Source organism: Gigantopelta aegis, chromosome 7 (assembly GCF_016097555.1).
Source record: "Gigantopelta aegis isolate Gae_Host chromosome 7, Gae_host_genome, whole genome shotgun sequence".
NCBI classification, from domain to species: domain Eukaryota; kingdom Metazoa; phylum Mollusca; class Gastropoda; order Neomphalida; family Peltospiridae; genus Gigantopelta; species Gigantopelta aegis.
Window position 1 is genome coordinate 13,027,870 of NC_054705.1, and position 20,091 is coordinate 13,047,960.

The 20,091-nt window shown below is 36.8% G+C and overlaps 1 protein-coding gene across 3 annotated transcripts in view; it reads right to left on the reverse strand.

The window, feature by feature from the left end:
* Positions 1-5,312: 5,312 nt before the first annotated feature.
* Positions 5,313-20,091, reverse strand: part of LOC121377355 — a 35,669-nt gene continuing 20,890 nt past the window's right edge. For 2 of the 3 annotated variants that reach the window (XM_041505315.1, XM_041505316.1), the window contains exons 4-6: positions 17,502-17,822; positions 13,043-13,097; positions 5,314-9,001 (exon numbers count right to left, since the gene is read on the reverse strand). In XM_041505315.1, coding sequence (XP_041361249.1) covers positions 8,953-9,001; positions 13,043-13,097; positions 17,502-17,822 — 425 coding nt within the window. In that variant the 3' untranslated portion in view covers positions 5,314-8,952. Of the gene's footprint in view, positions 9,002-13,042; positions 13,098-17,501; positions 17,823-20,091 lie in introns of all 3 variants that reach the window. The other variant, XM_041505317.1, reaches the window with a different exon arrangement.

A 20,091-nucleotide genomic window follows, 5' to 3' on the forward strand; every position in this document is an offset into this window, starting at 1 on the left:
GAGATGATCAAAAATAATTTTCAATTTTTAGTTCATGCTGGCTTAAAAAGGGCGGAGGGGGCGGCTCGTATGAACCCCTGAATCCCCCGACGACGACGACGCCCTTGCACCCCTCGTTTCGGGAGCAGGTCAATTCGACCCAAAGCTAAAACCAACTCGCCCCATACTGTTTAGTCAACTCGCCCCAATGATAGCGAACACCCAGAAAGTATCTCCCCCTTAGAGGAAAAGTGGACATATTTTTTTCAGACGATGAAGCTTTGCACAAAGAATGTCTGGACTGCATAACGGATCTAGTATATGACAAAATACCAAAAAAAACCCCAAAAACCCCAACAAACAGTGAATCGCTGGAAAACGAGACGTTTGTATGTCATTGCCAAAAACCTATCCATTCTCGGTGTGTGGATTAACAAAAATTAATTAGTTATATATTATTTGAATAAAATCTAGTTGAAGTTTTATATGTTCTTCCTTTTAGAGAGAGAGAGAGAGAGAGAGAGAGAGAGAGAGAGAGAGAGAGAGAGAGAGAGAGAGAGAGAGAGAGAGAGAGAGAGAGAGAGAGAGAGAGAGAGAGAGAGACGTAAGTCCTGTAAATCTGATATCCGTAAATTTGTCGGCAAACTCCTCTGAATCTGTAAAACAAAATTCTGTTTCAGCAATAATTCTTCAACTAACTCTTTTTGTTCTTTGGTTTAAATGTACTGGATCAATCAAAAATATTTTTTAAATGTGGTGGGACATTCTTTGTCTGTGTTTGTCCTATATTGAAAGCTATATCACTGGTTCAGTAAACACCTGAAGGCGGTTCAAAATCTTCAGGTAATCATCAGGTAATCTTGAAGATAAGAAAAGAAAACAATCTTAAGAGAATTGTCGTAAGGAACAGAAGCCAATACATACACCTGAAGAAAGCATGTCTTAGGCTAGGACCGGCGATTAATCGCAGACCGTCGCTGTGAGTGAGTGAGTGAGTGAGTGAGTGAGTATACATGTATTTGAGGGCCCGAACCTGTTTGTGGGGTTTCGGAGGCATGCTCACCCAGAATAAGTTTAAATATCACGTGGTGTTCCCATTAAGGCGTAAAAAAAAAAAAAAAAAAAAAAAAAAAAAACGTTTCTTGAAACCGACCCTACCTTAAAAAAAAAAAACGGTTTACCCTGATTATTTTTCTCTATTTTTCTTTTTGTTTAGTCATGTTCCCAGAAAATTTGTTTAGGTACAAGACAGAATAAAAATTTATTTTCTTAATTTGTTAAACTCTGTATTTGATTATTCCTTTGTTAATCTGCCTACTAGTTGGGTATCTCTTTTGTAAGATGTAATATGTACGTAGGATGCATTTTCTTTTTATACTAAGCAAATCTCAAATTACTGACAAAAACACTACCAAAGGATGCTGTGATGGTGGTGTAAACAAATAACTTCAGTGATCTCCGTGAAATAGTGGATAAGCTGCTGGACAGTCAAGCTGACGACAGTGGTTCAAATCCCGTCAAAGCTGGCTCACACATTCATTCATCTTTCTCATCTATCACCCTCTGCCTATCATTCTCATTATCTTAATATAAAAAACTTTCCAATTTCTCCCACGATTTCAATCTGTGTCGACCCTTTCTGTCAATTTCCTCCGACTCTGTCTTCTGAGCTGTCCACACCATCGCCTACCTGTCTCAACTTCCTCCACGGCACTAACTAACGACCGCCGGTAGTAGGGGTGCATAGTAGGTGGTTACAAGTGCCTCTTAACAATGCCAGAAGTAACCAATGAACACTCCCCGAAGTGGTCAGACTAAGTCCACAGCTAAAAGCTGATGGGGAATGACAGGTGTGTGGCACAGATAGCCACAACAGACAAGCATCTGTCGCGGTTGGAGAGACAAGGACTGGGATGTGGAGGTGGACAGCGAGAGAAGTTGAAAGATAGGAGGAGTTGCCAGATCGGAAATGAGATGGAATTCAAAGGAGAGAAAGGAAAGGGGGCAATGGGATAAAAAAAAAAAAAAAAAAAATAATATGGTGTATGGTGGCCATGGGTTTACCTTTTTGGTGAGTCAGTATCTATGCCAAGTGTCAAAACCATGGGTTAAAATTATGAAGGCTGTTTTTCTGAAACACAGATGTTTAACACCAAATTTAAAATCTGCTGAGATGTTCATTTCTTTTCATTGTTGGTTATTCTAAAGAGACTGCGGAACTTGTTGTGCTGTGTGAAATTTGATTAAATACTTGAGGCACAGCAGAACAAATTGTTTGGTTTTTGCTACTGACCCCAAAACAAACTGACCATAACAAAATACTTTCCAAATTATAATCTAGAATTTATTTACATAAATATCCTGAAACTGGAAATTTTAATATTTGTTCAGTTTATTTATTACCTTTTAAAATAAATGTGGTTGTTGTTTTTTTCTTCTGAGGGGTTTCTCTTCTTTTATTTTCTTTCTTTCTTTTTTTTGCCTAACTAGACTATTTTGGACAAATGTAGCAAAAACCAAAATTTTTATTCTGCAGTGACTGTTAAGCCGTAAAACAGTTATCATACTTTTACTTTTGGGGGGAGTATGTTGACTTTTGTTTGGGTTGGGTTTTCGGGTTTTTTTTATTTCATTGAAATAATTTATTAAAAAATAATTATGTTGACACATTTGGTTGAATTTACATAATTTGTGGAAATAAACACGTATATCTCCATATTAAATCACGATAACATAGAACCCGGAAGTAAACGGCGAAGAATGGCTATTGCCGACAACCAAAAGGTTGTCAAAGATTTCCGCTCTAATACCACAACAATCCTATGGTTGACGTCAAATACCTTTACATTGATCATTTTCGAGTTAACTGATTTTTAAAAATCCTGCACGACGTAACACATATATATAACGAAATTATGCACGAAAATGCGTTTTACGAACATTTCCTATCAGAGTGACGGAAAATCCCGAGAGTATCATGTAGAAAAATGTACCGCGATATATTGTATAGGGAGTGTTGTATTGCTTTAAACCGGTAATACCGCCCAACCCTATATCGGACACATTACGTTCGAAGGGACAATCCTGATTTTTCAGCCATTGTAAGGTGTTTCCCACTGACACCTGCCATTTTGGTAACTAAAATTACACAGTAACTACATGTTCGTCTTGACAATACCAGTGTCTGTATATCTAATGTGTTTGCAGTCGTATGCTAATATTTGTAGCAGTCATTTTTCATTTAACTTATGAGATATAATTATTATTATACTAGGTACTATATACTTGGTAATATATACTTAACTCCAAAAGAAACGCGAAAATTTTAAAATATTAAAAAACCCACATTTGAATAAACTATGTACAAATCGATTAAGTTGACCAATAGCCATCTTGTCAGCGTATCCAATTCCACATAACGCATGAAAAAAACGAGTACAGTGTGACGTCACGCACGTGCTGAAATTGACGACCAAAATCGATCTGGAATGCAAAACGGGTGGATCATGAAAGATGCGAATTGCACGTGAAACACTACCAGGCCTGGGTATAAAAGAAACGCCAGACAGCAATGTTCAACTCATTTTACGAGTAGCGATACAACGATGCCACGACTTAACGCTGATTCCAGACATAGAGCTTTGGGGAATTTGGAGGCCGGAATGGATGCCAGGCAGGTTGCACGTGCTTTCGGTGTCCATGTCTCGACAATCTACCGTCTCATAGACCGATTTCTACAGAACAACAACGTCGTCGACCGTCCACGTAGCGGCCGTCCCAGAGTGACGTCACAGCGCCAGGACCGTGACATCGTCCGAACTCACATGCGTGATCGGTTCGTACCACCCACCACAACAGCCCGGCAGACAGTGGGAACCCACAACCGCCCCGTTGTTCTACAGAACAACAACGTCGTCGACCGTCCACGTAGCGGCCGTCCCAGAGTGACGTCACAGCGCCAGGACCGTGACATCGTCCGAACTCACATGCGTGATCGGTTCGTACCAGCCACCACAACAGCCCGGCAGACAGTGGGAACCCACAACCGCCCCGTTTCCTACACCACGGTACGACGTCGTCTGATCGCCATCCATCTGAACTGTCGTCGACCGTACATTGGACAACGTCTCACACAGCGACACCGCCTTGCACGACACAACTGGGCTGTTCTGCATCGACAGTGGCGGAACCGACAGTGGCAGAACATCGTCTTCTCCGACGAAAGCCGCTACTGCTTAGATAGGGCCGACGGTCGTATGAGGGTGTGGAGGCGTCGAGGTGAGCGCTTCACAGATGCGTGTGTTATGGAGAGGGACCGTTGGGCAGGGCCTTCCGTCATGCTGTGGGGTGCCATATCCTGGGGACGTCGTGTACAACCTGTCATCTTCGACAACAACGGCCGAGGACGCGGCAGGGGCGTCACAGCACAGCGCTACATCGACGAAGTGCTCACGCCTGTGGTGGTGCCTTTTTTCGCGGGTCACCGTCAGATGGTTTACCAGCACGACAACGCCAGGCCACACACGGCACGGGCCACCCAGGCATTCCTGGCACAGCACAACATCATCACAATGGACTGGCCAGCTTTAAGCCCGGATCTGAACCCCATCGAGCACTTGTGGGACGAGGTTCAGCGCATGATGAACCAACGCCCTGCTCCCGTGGTGACACAGCAGCAGCTCCGCCAGGCCGTCGTGGACACCTACAACAACGTGCCCAGGGCCTTCATCAGGAACCTCTTCCTCTCCATGGGTAGGAGGTGTGCGGCGGTCATGGCCAGCAATGGCGGACACACCCGCTATTAGTGGACATGTTTGAGTGGCATGTGACGCCATTGAAGAAGCGCCATGGCCTTGACATTTCAAATGACAATGCGACCTCGATTTTTAACATGTCAATAACATGAAATCTCATCTTTACGAATTGTTTAAGTTTTTCATAGAAACGATTATTTTAAGAACTTTGGGACGTATTTCAATGAGTGCACTCAAAACCTCCAATCTACGTATTCGCGTTTCTTTTGGAGTTAAGTATATAATTGTTAATGTATACTAGGTACTATATACTTGGTACTATATACTTGGTACTATATACTTGGTAATATATACTTGGTGATATATACTAGGTACTATATACTAGGTACTATATACTTGGTGATATATACTTGGTGATATATACTAGGTGATATATACTTGGTGATATATACTTGGTGATATATACTAGGTACTATATACTTGGTACTATATACTAGGTAATATATACTTGGTAATACATACTTGGTAATATATAGTTGTTCCTACGTACCAGAATTATTGGGAGGTAAAACCTGGTTTCAGTTTTTACAAATATTAAGACTGTAACAACAGACGCCTGACTTATAAAGACGCCGAAAAACTAAACAGGAAAATATCTTTAATATGGAGTTTTAGTCATCAAACAGACTTATTAGAAAACATCTTGCAATGGCTGCAAACTCAGGAGAGTGCCTTTAAGAACCATACAGATGAGAGCTAGGCCTAACTAGCTACCAGCCACTGTCTAGGGCACATCCACCAGATAATGTGCCCTAGACAGTCGTGCTTGAACCTTCAGTGGATGTAAGCACGATTCAAATGATTGATTGATTCTATCTGCCAGCACAAAGCTGGTTACTCTTTTAAATTAGCAGCAAGCTATTATTTTATATAATGCACCATTCCACACACAGGATAGCATTATACCATGGCCGTTGCTGCACCAGTCGTCGAAAACTGGTTGGAGCACACGCCAGGTCAGTGCTTTAACACTGTGCTACGTCCGCACCCAACCACCCGAATCCCACAGGTGGGACGACTGTCATTAATCACATTTTTCATATAGAAGTTAACACCCAGCACCTCTCTGCGTTTGCAACCGTTAAACAATCAGTATGCTAGGATCAGACTATCAACTCACGACGAAGTTGGCCAACTCGGCTGGCGTTGTAATTTCCCTCACTCCCAACTTACGACTGGTGCGCTAAAATTAACAACTAATCAGCGTAGGAGTGGTATACGATCAGAATCTAGTTGTAAGAACGCCCAGACCAACAACTGGACACTTGTAGAAATCGAGAGATCGGCTAGATGGCCAACGTCGTCGTGACAGTTGGTAGTCTTTTTCTAGCATTAATAAAGGGGCGGAATCTAGCTCATTCGGTAGAGCCTCGCCCAATGATGTCTCACGGATGTTCGATGGGAAAAAGGTCTGGATTCTAGGCTGGTCATAATATTTTGTTGATTTGTTTTTGTTTTTGTTTACAGTTGCATGTTTCATTTCTATACCTCTTCATTTTGAATTCAAATAGCTCATACTTATTTTGAACAATATGCATAATCTTAATATATATCAAATTCAACAATAAACCCGAAAAACACAAATATACAATATTCATTCTCTTAAACAACCACGAACTTAGATTACTTTTCTAGCAGAACGGTTAAAATACTATTGTATGTCATGGTTTGTCAATATTCTAAACTCTACGCATAGCCCTTTCACAGGACAAGCACCATGAACAGCCATTCTGAAGTGACAGTGACGTCACAGTCAAAATAAGCTGCAAGTGCGTTAGCAACCGCGTAACAGACTGGTAGTCCAATTTTGTTTTGATGTCTTGCGCATATGCGGATAACTCACTTCCGCCTTATACCGATATAGCTACTGTATGTGTGAACACTCGCCATTTCAAACCAAGTGTGTTTTTGCTAAAGCAGTATAGTGAAACCGGCTTAACTTGTACAGATGTGAACACACATATTGAGATACTATGTCAAAGCTCTGCTAGAAAAGAAAAGTTGAACAATTTAAAAGAGTATTTCTGAGATAAACATCAACAAATCACTTTGACTTTAATCAGTGGATTGTGTTTATTTTAAACATCTCAAAATATCTACATAACAGGTCCATAGGAATGATATTGACTGGTTGATAATTTTATCATGTTGACTCATGTCTAGATGTCAATATATATATATATATATATATATATATATATATATATATATATATATATAATGTAGATAGCTTTCTTCTGGCTTCAGTGATTAAATAAAGTGTTACCATTACCATACGGACGAGGATAATTTAAAAAATGTCACCCTCACATAACATGCCAGATCATGTACAGTTTAATTTATGTTTTCCTTCGTTTGGTAAACAGGATCTAGTAATTAATTTAGCTAACACATATCGTCAGCCTCTTATCAAAATTCTTAAACTATTTTTACAGCTTTCTCACATTTTTTCATTAACCAGGCAATGCCATGTATCCATTTATTTAAGTTATCGATAACACTATTACTAATGTTACAATATATTTTCTAAAGCAAAATTGAGACATCCTCGCCTACAACCAAATCAGTATTTAGTCTATCGTTTTTTCTTTTTTCTTTTTAAACTCTGGTATACATTTGATGATTTGTCTTGAAAATGAGATGACTTATGTAGCAACAAACACCTACCATATATCCATTTATTTAAGTTATTGATAAAACTATTACTAATGTTACAATATATTTTTTAATTTATTTTCTAAAGCAAAATTGAGACATTCTCACCTACAATCAATTCAGTATTTAGTCTGTTTTCTTGGTTAAACCTCTGGTATATAATTGATGATTTGTTTTGAAAATGAGACGACTTATGTAGCAAAACCCCCACTTACCATACTATATTTTATAGAATATTAAAAGAGCTTCCGTTTCGTATCATGTTTATGTTCCGAGTGAAATAATGTTCACGAGGGAGATAAACATGATACGAAATGGTAGCGAGTTTAATATCCTATTTATTACCCATAATTGATCTTAATTTATATGACTAAACTTGTTTGATTTGGTGTTCCTGTAAGGTTGTTGTGCATCAGTCAATGACGTCGAAGTGTCACGTCCCACTTGGCGTTCTAGTGGGACTTAGCACTTAGATATGTACCAATATCATATATTAACTATATGGATAATAAATATATAGTATATTAATTGAGTAAATGTTTGTAATTGGCATAGTCATTACCTTACCAACGATTGTTACACTATCCAAATTAGTTTTAAACGTGGGGGTTCAAATTTGTCTAAAGACTTAGCTGTTCTCCAATAGTTTTTGGTTCAATATTTAGAACGTTTCCCATTTGATTTTATCATTGTTTACCCCCAATGTCACACAACTGAGCTATTACGTTTAAAAAAATTCCTATTGCTATATGATAGAGTATGTGGGACAATGTCACAGAACTGAGCTATTAAAGTTTTAAAAATTCCTATTGCTATATGATAGAGCGTGAAGGACAATGTCACACAACTGAGATAATGAAGTTTTAAAAATTACTATTGCCATATGATAGAGTATGTAGGCCAGTGGCACACAACTGAGCTATTAAAGGTTTTTAATTTCCTATTGCCATATGATAGAGTATGTAGGCCAATGGCACACAACTGAGCTATAAAGGTTTTAAAATTACTATTGCCATATGATAGAACAACTGAGTTATTAAAGTTTTAAAATTACTATTGCCATATGACAAAGTATATAGGCCAATGGCACACAACTGAGCTATTGAAGTTTTTAAATTACTATTGCCATATGATAGAGTATGTGGAACAATGTCACACAACTGAGCTACTAAAGTTTTTAAAATTACTATTGCCACAAGGGATAGAGTATGTAGGACAATGTCACACAACTGAGATATTAAAGTTTTTAAAATTACTATTGCTATATGATAGAGTATGTAGGCCAATGTCACACAACTGAGCTATTAACGTTTTTAACATTACTATTGCCATATGATAGAGTATGTGAGTAGTAGCCAGACTTGTGTCACCAGGCCTAACATGAAGACAAAAATCGTGGGGTAGAGTTTCAAAGAGATGCCGCAATTGTTGACGCATTGATGTTCCATCCTGATTGACAAATTGACTGACACGTTAAAGATGCTGAAGACAACCAGCAGACAAACTAGAACGTACCACAGAGTTGGTTCTTGGTGACGATCATGACACAGGATCTGGAAATTAAAAAAATAAAAAATAAATAAACTCACTGTTTTTGTTATTAAACTACAATATATATCACAACTTGTACTCAAAATGACTACATTAATCAAGCAACATGTCTAAAATGTGAGCATGACATCAAATATTTATTTATATATCTTAGTTTTTAATAATAATACAAATGATTTTGGGTTTCCACGTGAATTTAAAAATTATATAATGTAGATATTTGAGAATTTCATCTCATAACCTTACGCCCAGTGTTCTAGCTAGCAATAAATAGAGGGGCGCTGTGCCCTGTCCTCGTTTTCTGCTGCCCTGTCCTTAATTCATTGCTACACAAACATAATATAATAAAGTCTTGCTTTCCGTTTAGAGTGTGTCTGAATTCCCAACAAAAAGAAACGTTTGACAATATATCGATCGGCCTCGGTGGCGCAGTGGTTAAGCCATCGGACTACAGGCTGGTGGGTACAGGGTTCGCAGCCTGGTACCAGCTCCAACCTAGAGCGAGTCATTAAGGGCTCAATGGGTGGCTGTAAAGCCACTACACTTTCTTCTCTCTCACTAACCACTAACCAACTAACAACTAACCCACTGTCCTGGACAGGCAACCCAGATAGCTGAGGTGTATGCCCAGCGTGCTTCAACCTTAATTGAGTATAAGCACGAAAATAAGTTGAAATGAAATGAGCAGGCAATCAGTCTTAAAAAGTTTGATTGTGGAGTAATCGTCAGTCACACACAGAACCACACATCACTTAAGTAATTAAACAAACACCCAGTTCAGTTCAGATGAAAGTAGCCCATCAAGGTAAATCTCAACACAACAACAGAAGTACGCGAGGTTTATCTAATGAGTTTTGGAGTTAATTTTTTAGATAACTGACTTTTATTGTATTAGGTGACCATTGTAAGAAATATATAGTTTTAACTGATATAACCTGCCATTATAAATGCAACATTAATTGTATCGTTATAATATGGCACTAAGTAAACTTGCAACACTGGTTATACTTTTGCACAGCTCTTTACACTTTGTTTTAACTAACTTTTGTATTTTTAAGGCATGAACGGAATTTGTTTTCCTGCTTCTTTTTTTTTTCGCGGGATGGAGGGGTGAGAAGCAAGAAAACTGTTATTTTTAAATTGGATTGGATTGGGTAACATATTAATGTGCCTATATCCAATCAAGGTTCAAGCACGTCTCTCCTGGGGACAATCTCTGACTTAGTTAGTGACTGGTTCCGGGACACGAGGGTAGGAGGTAGAGTTGGAAATGGGCGGAATTTTCAAAATAGCAATTAGTGAAAAAAACGTTAAAAGATTTTCAAAAATAAAATTAAAAAGTGAACGTGCCAAAAATAAAAAAGGAATTAACTACTGGGCTGAATATTTATATAAGTTAGAGCATTTTAGAAGTGCACTCCAAAAATAAATAAGAGAAAGAAGAGAGAATCGGACTGTTTAATTATTTTTTTTTAAAGGAGTGATTTCGACATAAAATTTTGAACAAAAGTCTAAAAGTTTAAAATCTGATCTATATGTCCACGTGTGCGGCCTCATTAAGATCGTTAAGGTGCACAGCTTGTAGGGACGAGATGGCTTGTATCCAGTTAAAAAAAGACCCCTAGTGTGATCGTCATTAGATGTGGAAGGTGTAGTGCTGTGCTGAAATACAGATCTTTTAAAGTCGGATCCGTCTGAACGATAGGGTATCAGACTAGGATGTAGTCCAGTCGTCTTAGTTGGTATAGAGATGCGCACGGGCCCAGCTCTGGGGGATACGAGATGGTATCAATATAAAACAAAGTAAAGTCTAGAAAAGAGTGGTAGGGGTCGCCCTGCTTCCCATTTCTTCTTAGAGTGGGGTGATCAATTTTCCAGGGATGCTTGGACAGGCTCGAAAATGAAGATTAAACGCGAACAACCGCAGAATGACCGTCATACGAGTCACGGGAAAAATTGTCGACACAATTCAGCCGGAAAAATTACGTGGCGGCAAGGATTCGCAAAAGCACATAATTCTGCTCTTCTTTTTTATTATTATTTTTTTCCATTTTAGCAACACAGTTGATAAAATAATAAATGATCCATTTCTTTAAGGAATACACAGACGAATGTTTAACCAAATATCAGAAATGTAATCTATTGTCACTTTGCTGACTAACATATGTCCATAGAGCACTTGATCCAGAAATTGAAGACATCAACAAATGTAATCTGTTGTCATTTGCTGACTAACATGCGTACATTGCAACATCACTAATCCCATGTTACGCTTTCGACCCCAAACAACTAATGGTCCATTTTCTATGCAGTACAGAGATGGACGTTTAAGAAAACCTCAGAAATTTTTAATCCATTGTTATCTGCTGCTGACTACAAAGTGTCTATTTTTTCTAGTATTTAAGAAAACAAAATATTGTCCCCAGAATATAGAATGGCATTGTTAGGGTTGGGGTGCCATGAGCTTACTTTCTCACAATAGGTTTGTACGTTCATGGTATAAATATAATATTTTATATTAATAATTAACCGTATACGTATCTCTTTTCTTAGGCAGACCCAAAATGGCCATATGTTTTTCTATATTTATGCACTCTCCTATAGTATTGAATATCCAATTTGTAATAGTTTTTCAAACTTATTTAACATAATAATAATAAAATAGATGTCCAATGGTCTCTGGCATACTATTACAAAACGTACATTTATTTGAATTAATATAATATATTGTATATAGAAAAGTGTTAGTAGTAAGAAATCTGTGTCGAATTTTGTATTGAAACCAACGTAAAGTTGTATCTCTAACGCATGTAAAAGGTATATTGTAAACCATATTACATTCTACTGGTAAATAACATAAAAAAAACATTTTTTTTATATTTTAATTGAGACTTTGGAATTGCTGTTGTGTAAGGATAATAAGTTATATATTTCTCTACATCCCGTTTTGTCTTCAAGAAGTAGTTTTAGCTCGTGGTGGTTTATCATTTGTAATGGACTCGTTTATTCCATCATTAACTTAGATTCCATGTTACAAAAACTAAATTTGGCTTTTATCCCATATTTCCCTTTAGTCTTTCTTTGCTAATGTCCATCAAGTTTTGTTTCCTTTCTGACCTTAGATCAATATGTCATCATTTAGCTGTTACTAATTATTAACTCTGGGCTATTACAGATATGATCAGTTCACACTGCCAGATATTGCTTTGCTTTTTGATTGTTTTTGTTTTATTTGTTTTTTGTTTTGTTTTAAATTTAAGTTATTATGGTGTTAAATGTGTGTTAATAAAATGGTAAACAAATAATTTACTTACGTACCACACATGCAGGCCACACCAGTAACAAAATTGCACCCCACCTCTTTTGGCCTTTTATTATTATTATTATTTTATTTACTGTTTTCCCCACTTCCTTGCTTGAATAAAATTTAAATTAAATTCTTCATTCACAATATACCACAGTAGATTGTCCTGATAACGTGTCTGATTAGTCATAAAATGTACTATAACGAACCCGTTTGAACCTTCCTGATCATGTCCAATAGATATACAAATAAATAAAGCTGGGGTTTAGGATTGGGGGGGGGGGGGGGGTCGGGAGGTTTCAACAGATCCCTCAGAGTGTTTAGTACAGTTTGTAAGGAGGCGGTACTCTGGTTTTGTAAAGTGGTGGGGGTCACATAATTCTAAAAAGAACAATTTAAGTTTGTCGATGGTAAATAAGCATGTGTGTGTGTGTGTGTGTGTGTGTGTGTGTGTGTGTGTGTGTACTTTGTGCTTGGTGTTTGGTGCTTGGACAAAATAGTGAGGAAACTAGTTGCAACCAGGTATAGGCTACCCATATGCACTTTCCCACATACCACGACATTTGCATTTGACATTGCTGTTCACAAGTATACCTCACTGGACGGGTACCATTGTTTACAATCGTGATACCAGTTCAGTGATTATTTACTTTCTTAAGGTTGACATATATAATACAAGCATATCGTTATAATAATTTAACAGTATATATGTTGATTATAAACAATATTATGATCTTACATGGCAGCAAACTGCAACATGATGGATGTATTTGACAGCAAGCAGGAAACAACACCTGAAAAACACAATAGAAAATGTGAATTTTACGATTAAAAAACAACAACAAACACCAACATTAATAATAATAATAATAATAATAATAATAATAAAAAAATAGAGGCCAGTAGTACAAATGAATTACAAAAAGGGTAAGTCAAATTTGTTTTTGTTTTTAAATTAAGAACTAAACAACAAACAAATGAAACAAAAAATAAATAAAAAAACCCCAAGAAAACAAATGAGTAGACAACAACAATCCGCTGGGCTCGAATCTTATCAATAACAATAAACTAATAATAATAATAATAATAATTTTTTTGTAAATCTGAGCCACTATATTTTTAAGTGGCCCAAACTTGCTTTAGATAGCCCAAGCACGAAATACTTATATTTCAGGTTTGTTTTAAATAATTAAAAACGGTTAATAATAAATTTTCTATGTATGCAAAAATAAGCAGATGAAGTATTCTACAATAAAGTAATATTGATTTGAAGAACCACTTCAAGAGGTAGCTGGAAAAGATACCAACATACATGAAAGTGAAATGAGATGTTCCCAGTGGTTACCAACTGCATCAGTCTTTCAGTGTTCTAGCTGGGTGAACATTAAAATGGGCGGCTGCGTAATACCCCGCCCTCCCCCTCTCCCTCCTCCCTCCCCCACCAAGGTAAAATAAAATAAAATAATACAATAATAATAAATAAAAATATAATAATAATAATATAAAATAATAAAGGAACTCTTGGTTAACGAATGACACAGCAACTGTATAGCCACTTTTTTTTCAGATTAGTTGTATAAAAATAAAAACATATTGTGAATTTGGCAACTATTACTGATTATCATTTGAAATAATATTGTTTAGTATTCCACACTGTTCTAGTGTGAAATGGAAATCGTTGATTCCCAAAACATATTTGGACATAAAACCCCCACATCTTCATACAACAAGTAGAAGCTGAAAAGCACGTGTCTTAGCCCTTCTGGCGGCCATCTTTGATTTCGCCAACACTTTAGAGATGGTCACCCCCGCTACTTTTATTCAGAAGGCTTTAATAATATGAAAAACGACTTCAAATCTTTGTCCCCATAAACTGGTCATGGAACTGTATAACTTTTCCCCTGCGTGTGCTGTAACCTCACCGTGGTGCAGGGGTGTAACATTCTCTTTGAGAATGGCCAATACAGCACAAAATTGAAGTTTTGAGTAAAATTCAGTATCCGTAAAATTCTGTGATATTTGTGTTTTTGCACAGTTCTTTACACTGTTTTTGTTCAAGTCTTAAATTTTTACATTGATGTTGATCATCACTTTATTTATTTGCATTACCATAGTTTGACACCCAATAGCCGATGTATTTTTCGTTCTGGGGTGTCGTTAAACATTCATTCATTCATTCATTTGTATAACTTTGCCTCTACTATTTTTGACTGTTTTTGAACAAAATCTTGTAGGCCTAATTAAAACAATGTATTATTTACGAAATATGGACTTCAAGTGAAATTACAGTAAGATATGTTACATTTAAATTTTGTGCGAAGCCAAAACAATGGTGCTAAAAGTGATATCGGTTCCCCGTCGTCGAGTGTATCTAACTGCATGCTTCTCCTATCGCGAAAAACACGTTCTGTTCCTATTCTTGGCATAGCAAAATAAAATTAGCAATTTCTTTCTTTTCAGCATTAATTTACGATCGCGATATTAGAGAAGACCTATTGTAAATATTTATACCAACTTAAGGTTATTGTAAGTTAAGATCAGTTGGTAAAACGGCTGTTGACCGTAGGAAATCGTTACCATCGCTACCGTTGGCATTGAAGATGATTTTATCACTAAGATTTCTTTCTTTTCAGCGTTAATTTACGATCGCAATATTAAAGAATACCTATTGTGAATATTGATACTAACCTAAGGTTATTGTAAGTTGAGATCGTTTGGTAAAACAGCTGTTGATCGTAGGGAAAAGTTACGATCGCTACTGTAGGCATATACATTGATTTTATCACTACGATTGCTTTGTAAAATGGAGCCCTGGATGTAGCTGTTCAGTGCATGATTAAACTAACCATGCATTAGTATGATGCTTTGCTTTTGGACACCATTTGTACAAGTTAAAGTTTATTTTATTTAACTATACCACTAGTGTCCATTGATTTACCTATCATCGGCAAGTGGATGTCAAACATTTGGCAATTCCGACTTGTAGTCTTCAGAAAAAAACCCCACAACTTTTCCCCCACCTTTAGCAACAATTATATCCACTTCCCACAGACAGGACATAACATAAATACAGCTTCTGATACTAGCTGTGGTCTGAGGCCGAGCAGGTATTTCCTATAATCTAAGAAGATCAGTGGAGTGCTCTGCAGTCTCATCTAGATCCCTCCTCTCGATAGTATAAATACAAATATCAGTTAGGATTTGATTACAGATGGGTACCTTAGGTTCTTTATTAAATTTCAACAAATTATTTTTCAACTGCTAGTTTGTATTAATATTTGGTATCTTGACATTATTACATACCCATTAAATCTTACTATATAAATACAGCTCTGAATACAAGAATTGAATACAACTTTCCGTATTCAACTCAACTGCCGGAACTATACCGTATTCAACATACTATTTATAGCACATGGTTACCGGGAATGCCCTTCGCGATATGTAAACTGTTTGTGCTTGGTTTGTTTAAAATGTTATTTTGTGGAAATTTTGAACTGAAAACAGACGAAAACGGTGACAAATATTTACAATTTAATGAGCGCGATACCAAAACTTGAGACAGGAACACTACTAACCAACGAGCTTTTAATCCACGGTAGTTAAGGTCGACGACAGTCACTTTTTGTACCCTTGTTTTGGCTTCGTTACATCGTACACAATTCTTATTATTTTTCAATAAATAAAACATCTCCAACCGTAATTTTGTTATATGATATATTTGACAAAAGGTACGTTTTATTTCTTTCATCTTTCAAAACTTCAAATTAATATTTTGTCCAGAATTATGAAAAAAAAAAAAAGTACCGACCTGTAAACAGCGTTGTCTGCTTGTTATAGGAATTTGACAGGGGTCAAGGTTAGTAGACTAGTTTTATTTTAATGTGGCGCAGCACTGTAATAATACAGCTAATTTAAATGACGTCATTTTTCCAATGACGTCACTTTGCATCTCCTTACAATAACCATAAAGTGAGTACATGACGTTTCCTTTTTGGAAAAATTCCAATGTAAAATTGGTAATAATTAAATTTCTGTTACATTCATTACAACGTAACGTCATCCGATTGGTCCAGACGTAGCAACGGGAGTTTGTTAATTTTTTGATTAACGTAAATATTACGTCGTCAGGGAACGTCATATGTGATGATGTCATTTTATATGGGCAAGTTGTCTTAATGAGCGTTATTGTTTATGGATAAAAAATTATTCAAAATAAAGTATGACGTTTTTAGTGTTATTATTAGCATGTATCATTCAAATTTAATTATAAGTATTGTCTGTTATTTCTTTTACGTTCATCTGGGTATGAACAAAAAAAATCTTCTTTTTTTTGTTCATACTCCGATGAACGTAAAAGAAACAACAGACAATCCTTAATTGATTTTTTTTTCTCTTAACATTACTAATGCACCTGGATGTCTTTGAAAAAATTCTTGTGATTAAAAAATTGCACCTTTTACGAAATATGGATTTCTAGTGAAATTACGGTAAGATATGCTATATTTATTGTGTACGAAGCCAAAACAAGCGTGCTAAAAGTGTCGTCGACTTTTGCAACAATGCCGTCTCCTCATGTAGAAAACTTGAATGAACTGTCAACCGGATTATTCAGTAGAGCGATGATTTATGGAGGAATATTTAATATAAATTTAAACTTTTCAGCAACGAATAATTCCATGAACATCAATAAAAGAAAACACACCGATGACGACTCAGACACTGAGTGAACAATTCTTGACATTTTTCTTATTTCTGTTTATAGTTTAAATATAACTATATTCCTATGTGTAATAATTAGTGGTTCTTCGGTCCGCGTAGTAATACAGCTGACCTAGTTGTTTAAATTTAGAAATCCCCGTCATTAGCTAGCAGTGTTACAATTTCTAAATTATTATTTGGAAAAAAAATTCCAATTTAGGGTATGTAATAAAGACAAAACTACATATATGTGGTTTTCTGATTTCTGTATTCCACTCGTGTATTTCCTGCCGGAAACCACTCTGCCTGCGGCATCGGGGTTTCCTGCAGGAAATACACTCGTGGAATACAGAAATCAGAAAAACACATATATGTAGTTTTGTCTATATATTTGATAAGAAACATTTCTCCTGATAACTCCATTAATACTTCAGTCAATGAAACATTTACAAAGGGAGTCGGAAATAATCAAAATAAAAAAAGTAGATGTACTTTACCCAAGCTGGACATGTAACATGTATCTCCTTTGGTTCCACTAGTACATGTCCATATCCCTGCATCCCTCTCGCTGTCGAACGAATGTATCGTCAGAGTGATCTTATTATCAGTCGTTAACTCAGCACTGTAGAACCCTTGCGAACTGACAGCACGACATGTCTTTGCCTCTATGTCACAGGACACTATTTCTTGTGTTTGACCATTAGGTGGATACAGAACTATTACTATGGGTTTGACTTCAGCAGTAAACATACAAGTCAAATGTGTAGTTTGTCCAGTTGATGCTTCATCTGAACAATTCACAATTATCTTCAAATCACCTTTAAAATATAAACACTGACAAGTACATCATTTATAATTTCTATCATTATAATGCAATCAAAGTATGTAATATCTTACAGGTCACATACTTTCAGAATTTGATAACATAGCAAGGTAGATGTAAATTAATCGAGGTCACGGCACTACATTTATTGACGTTTATTTTTCAAAAAAATACGTACTACGGTGACACTGCATAACTGACGTATGCTTTCATAGTCATCAAACAAAAACATTTAAATAGCAACTTTACACTGAAAGCTGTCCAGCGTTCGGGAAAAAAAAACATAGTTAAGCACTAGTTTATTTTTATGTATCAGTAAGGTCATCCAAAATAACATCATTCGAGTTTCACGTCATTTCCATTCCAAAAGACACCGCGTCACATATTCTTACATCATTTGAATATCAGGTAATGGGTGACTGGAATTAAAGTTGCGTATACAGTTTACAAAAACACATATTGATTGAGTTTATATGATCAAGAGATTATTACCATTGGGTGTTTCGAGCCAGAGGCTCGCATAATGTAATTTGTATTCCTAATATATATCTGATCGTAATGTGTGATTAATTTCATGATTACTTATAATTTACCAAACCCCTTAGATTTGGTAAATTATAAGTAATCATTTTTCATTCCTAATATATGACCGGCCTCGGTGGCGTCGTGGTTAGCCATCGTTCTACAGGTTGGTAGGTACTGGGTTCGGATCCCAGTCGAGGCATGGGGTTTTTAATCCAGATACCGACTCCAAACCCTGAGTGAATGCTCCGCAAGGCTCAATGGGTAGGTGTAAACTACTTGCACCGACCAGTGATCCATAACTGGTTCAACAAAGGCCATGGTTTGTGCTATCCTGCCTATGGGAAGCGCAAATAAAAGATCCCTTGCTGTCTGTCGTAAAAGAGTAGCCTATGTGGCGACAGCGGGTTTCCTCTCAAAATCTGTGTGGTCCTTAACCATATGTCTGACGCCATATAACCGTAAATAAAATGTGTTGAGTGCGTCGTTAAATAAAACATTTCTTTCTTTTCCTAATATATGATATTGACGATACCAAAAACACTGGTAATAACCTCTATATATCAGAGATGGCGTAATCGTAATCAGTAATCGATTACACGTGTTCATATAATCACACTCGTAATCGATTACAATGTTTGAGAATGCCATGTAATCGTAGTTCTAACCGATTACATTGCTAATGTAATCGTAATCTGTGATTAATACCTTGATTACTTATAATTTACCAAACCCCTTAGATTTGTTTAGCATCAACTTCAGTAGAAGTGGCTGTAGTTGTAAACCGGCCTCGGTGGTGACGTGGTTAAGACACAAGGCTGGTAGGTACAGGGTTCGCAACCCAGTGGGGTGAAGCCACACATTCAAATAATGGCATCTATCTTGTTTACTTGTGAAATAATGTAAACATCGTGTTACTATAGTTGCCATTTAACCATGATTGTAATCACGATTACTGGACAACGTTTTCGCAATCATGATAGATTACTTTCAATTTTCTTGTAATCGTGACATTTGTAAGTAATGGTAATCGATTACGTTTTTCATGTAATCGCCCAATCTCTGATATAATAATATTTTTTATAACTTTTTTCTTTGTGTGTGTGTGTATATATATATATATATATATATATATATATATATATATATACACACACACACACACACACACACACAAAGAAAAAAGTTAAGCACCCCCACGAAATTTCTGACTGACGAATGAAAAATTGTTTGGCATGCAATTAGTGACGTAATGAAGTCATGGCAATGTATGGCAACGACATAATGACAATAGGAAAACACAAACAATTGTCAGCTGTGGTGAATTTTTAATCACAATATGGTCGCAACCTCACCAGTCGTGTTTTCACCCCAAAACATACCCGTTATAAGTATGGATCTACAGAGTCCATACAACATTTGCAGATTCTGAATTCTGGGTAAAAAGTTACGTTCGGTTACCTAGACGACACTGACAGTCCAAACGTTCAGTACTTTGTGTACGCTCCACGGGCTTGGATGACCGCCTCAAGCCTGCTCCTCACCCTCCCAGTCAAGTGTCGGATCTTCTGACGAGGCAGCAACAGCCACTCCCGATGCAAAGCAGCTTCCAATTCTCTCAGATTCTGTACAGGGGGGTCCAGTTTCTGTATTCGACGGCCAAGAATGTCCCAAATGTGCTCCAGGGGATTCAGATCGGGGCTCATGGCGGGCCAAGGCAAAGTCGTCACAGCGTTGCTCTG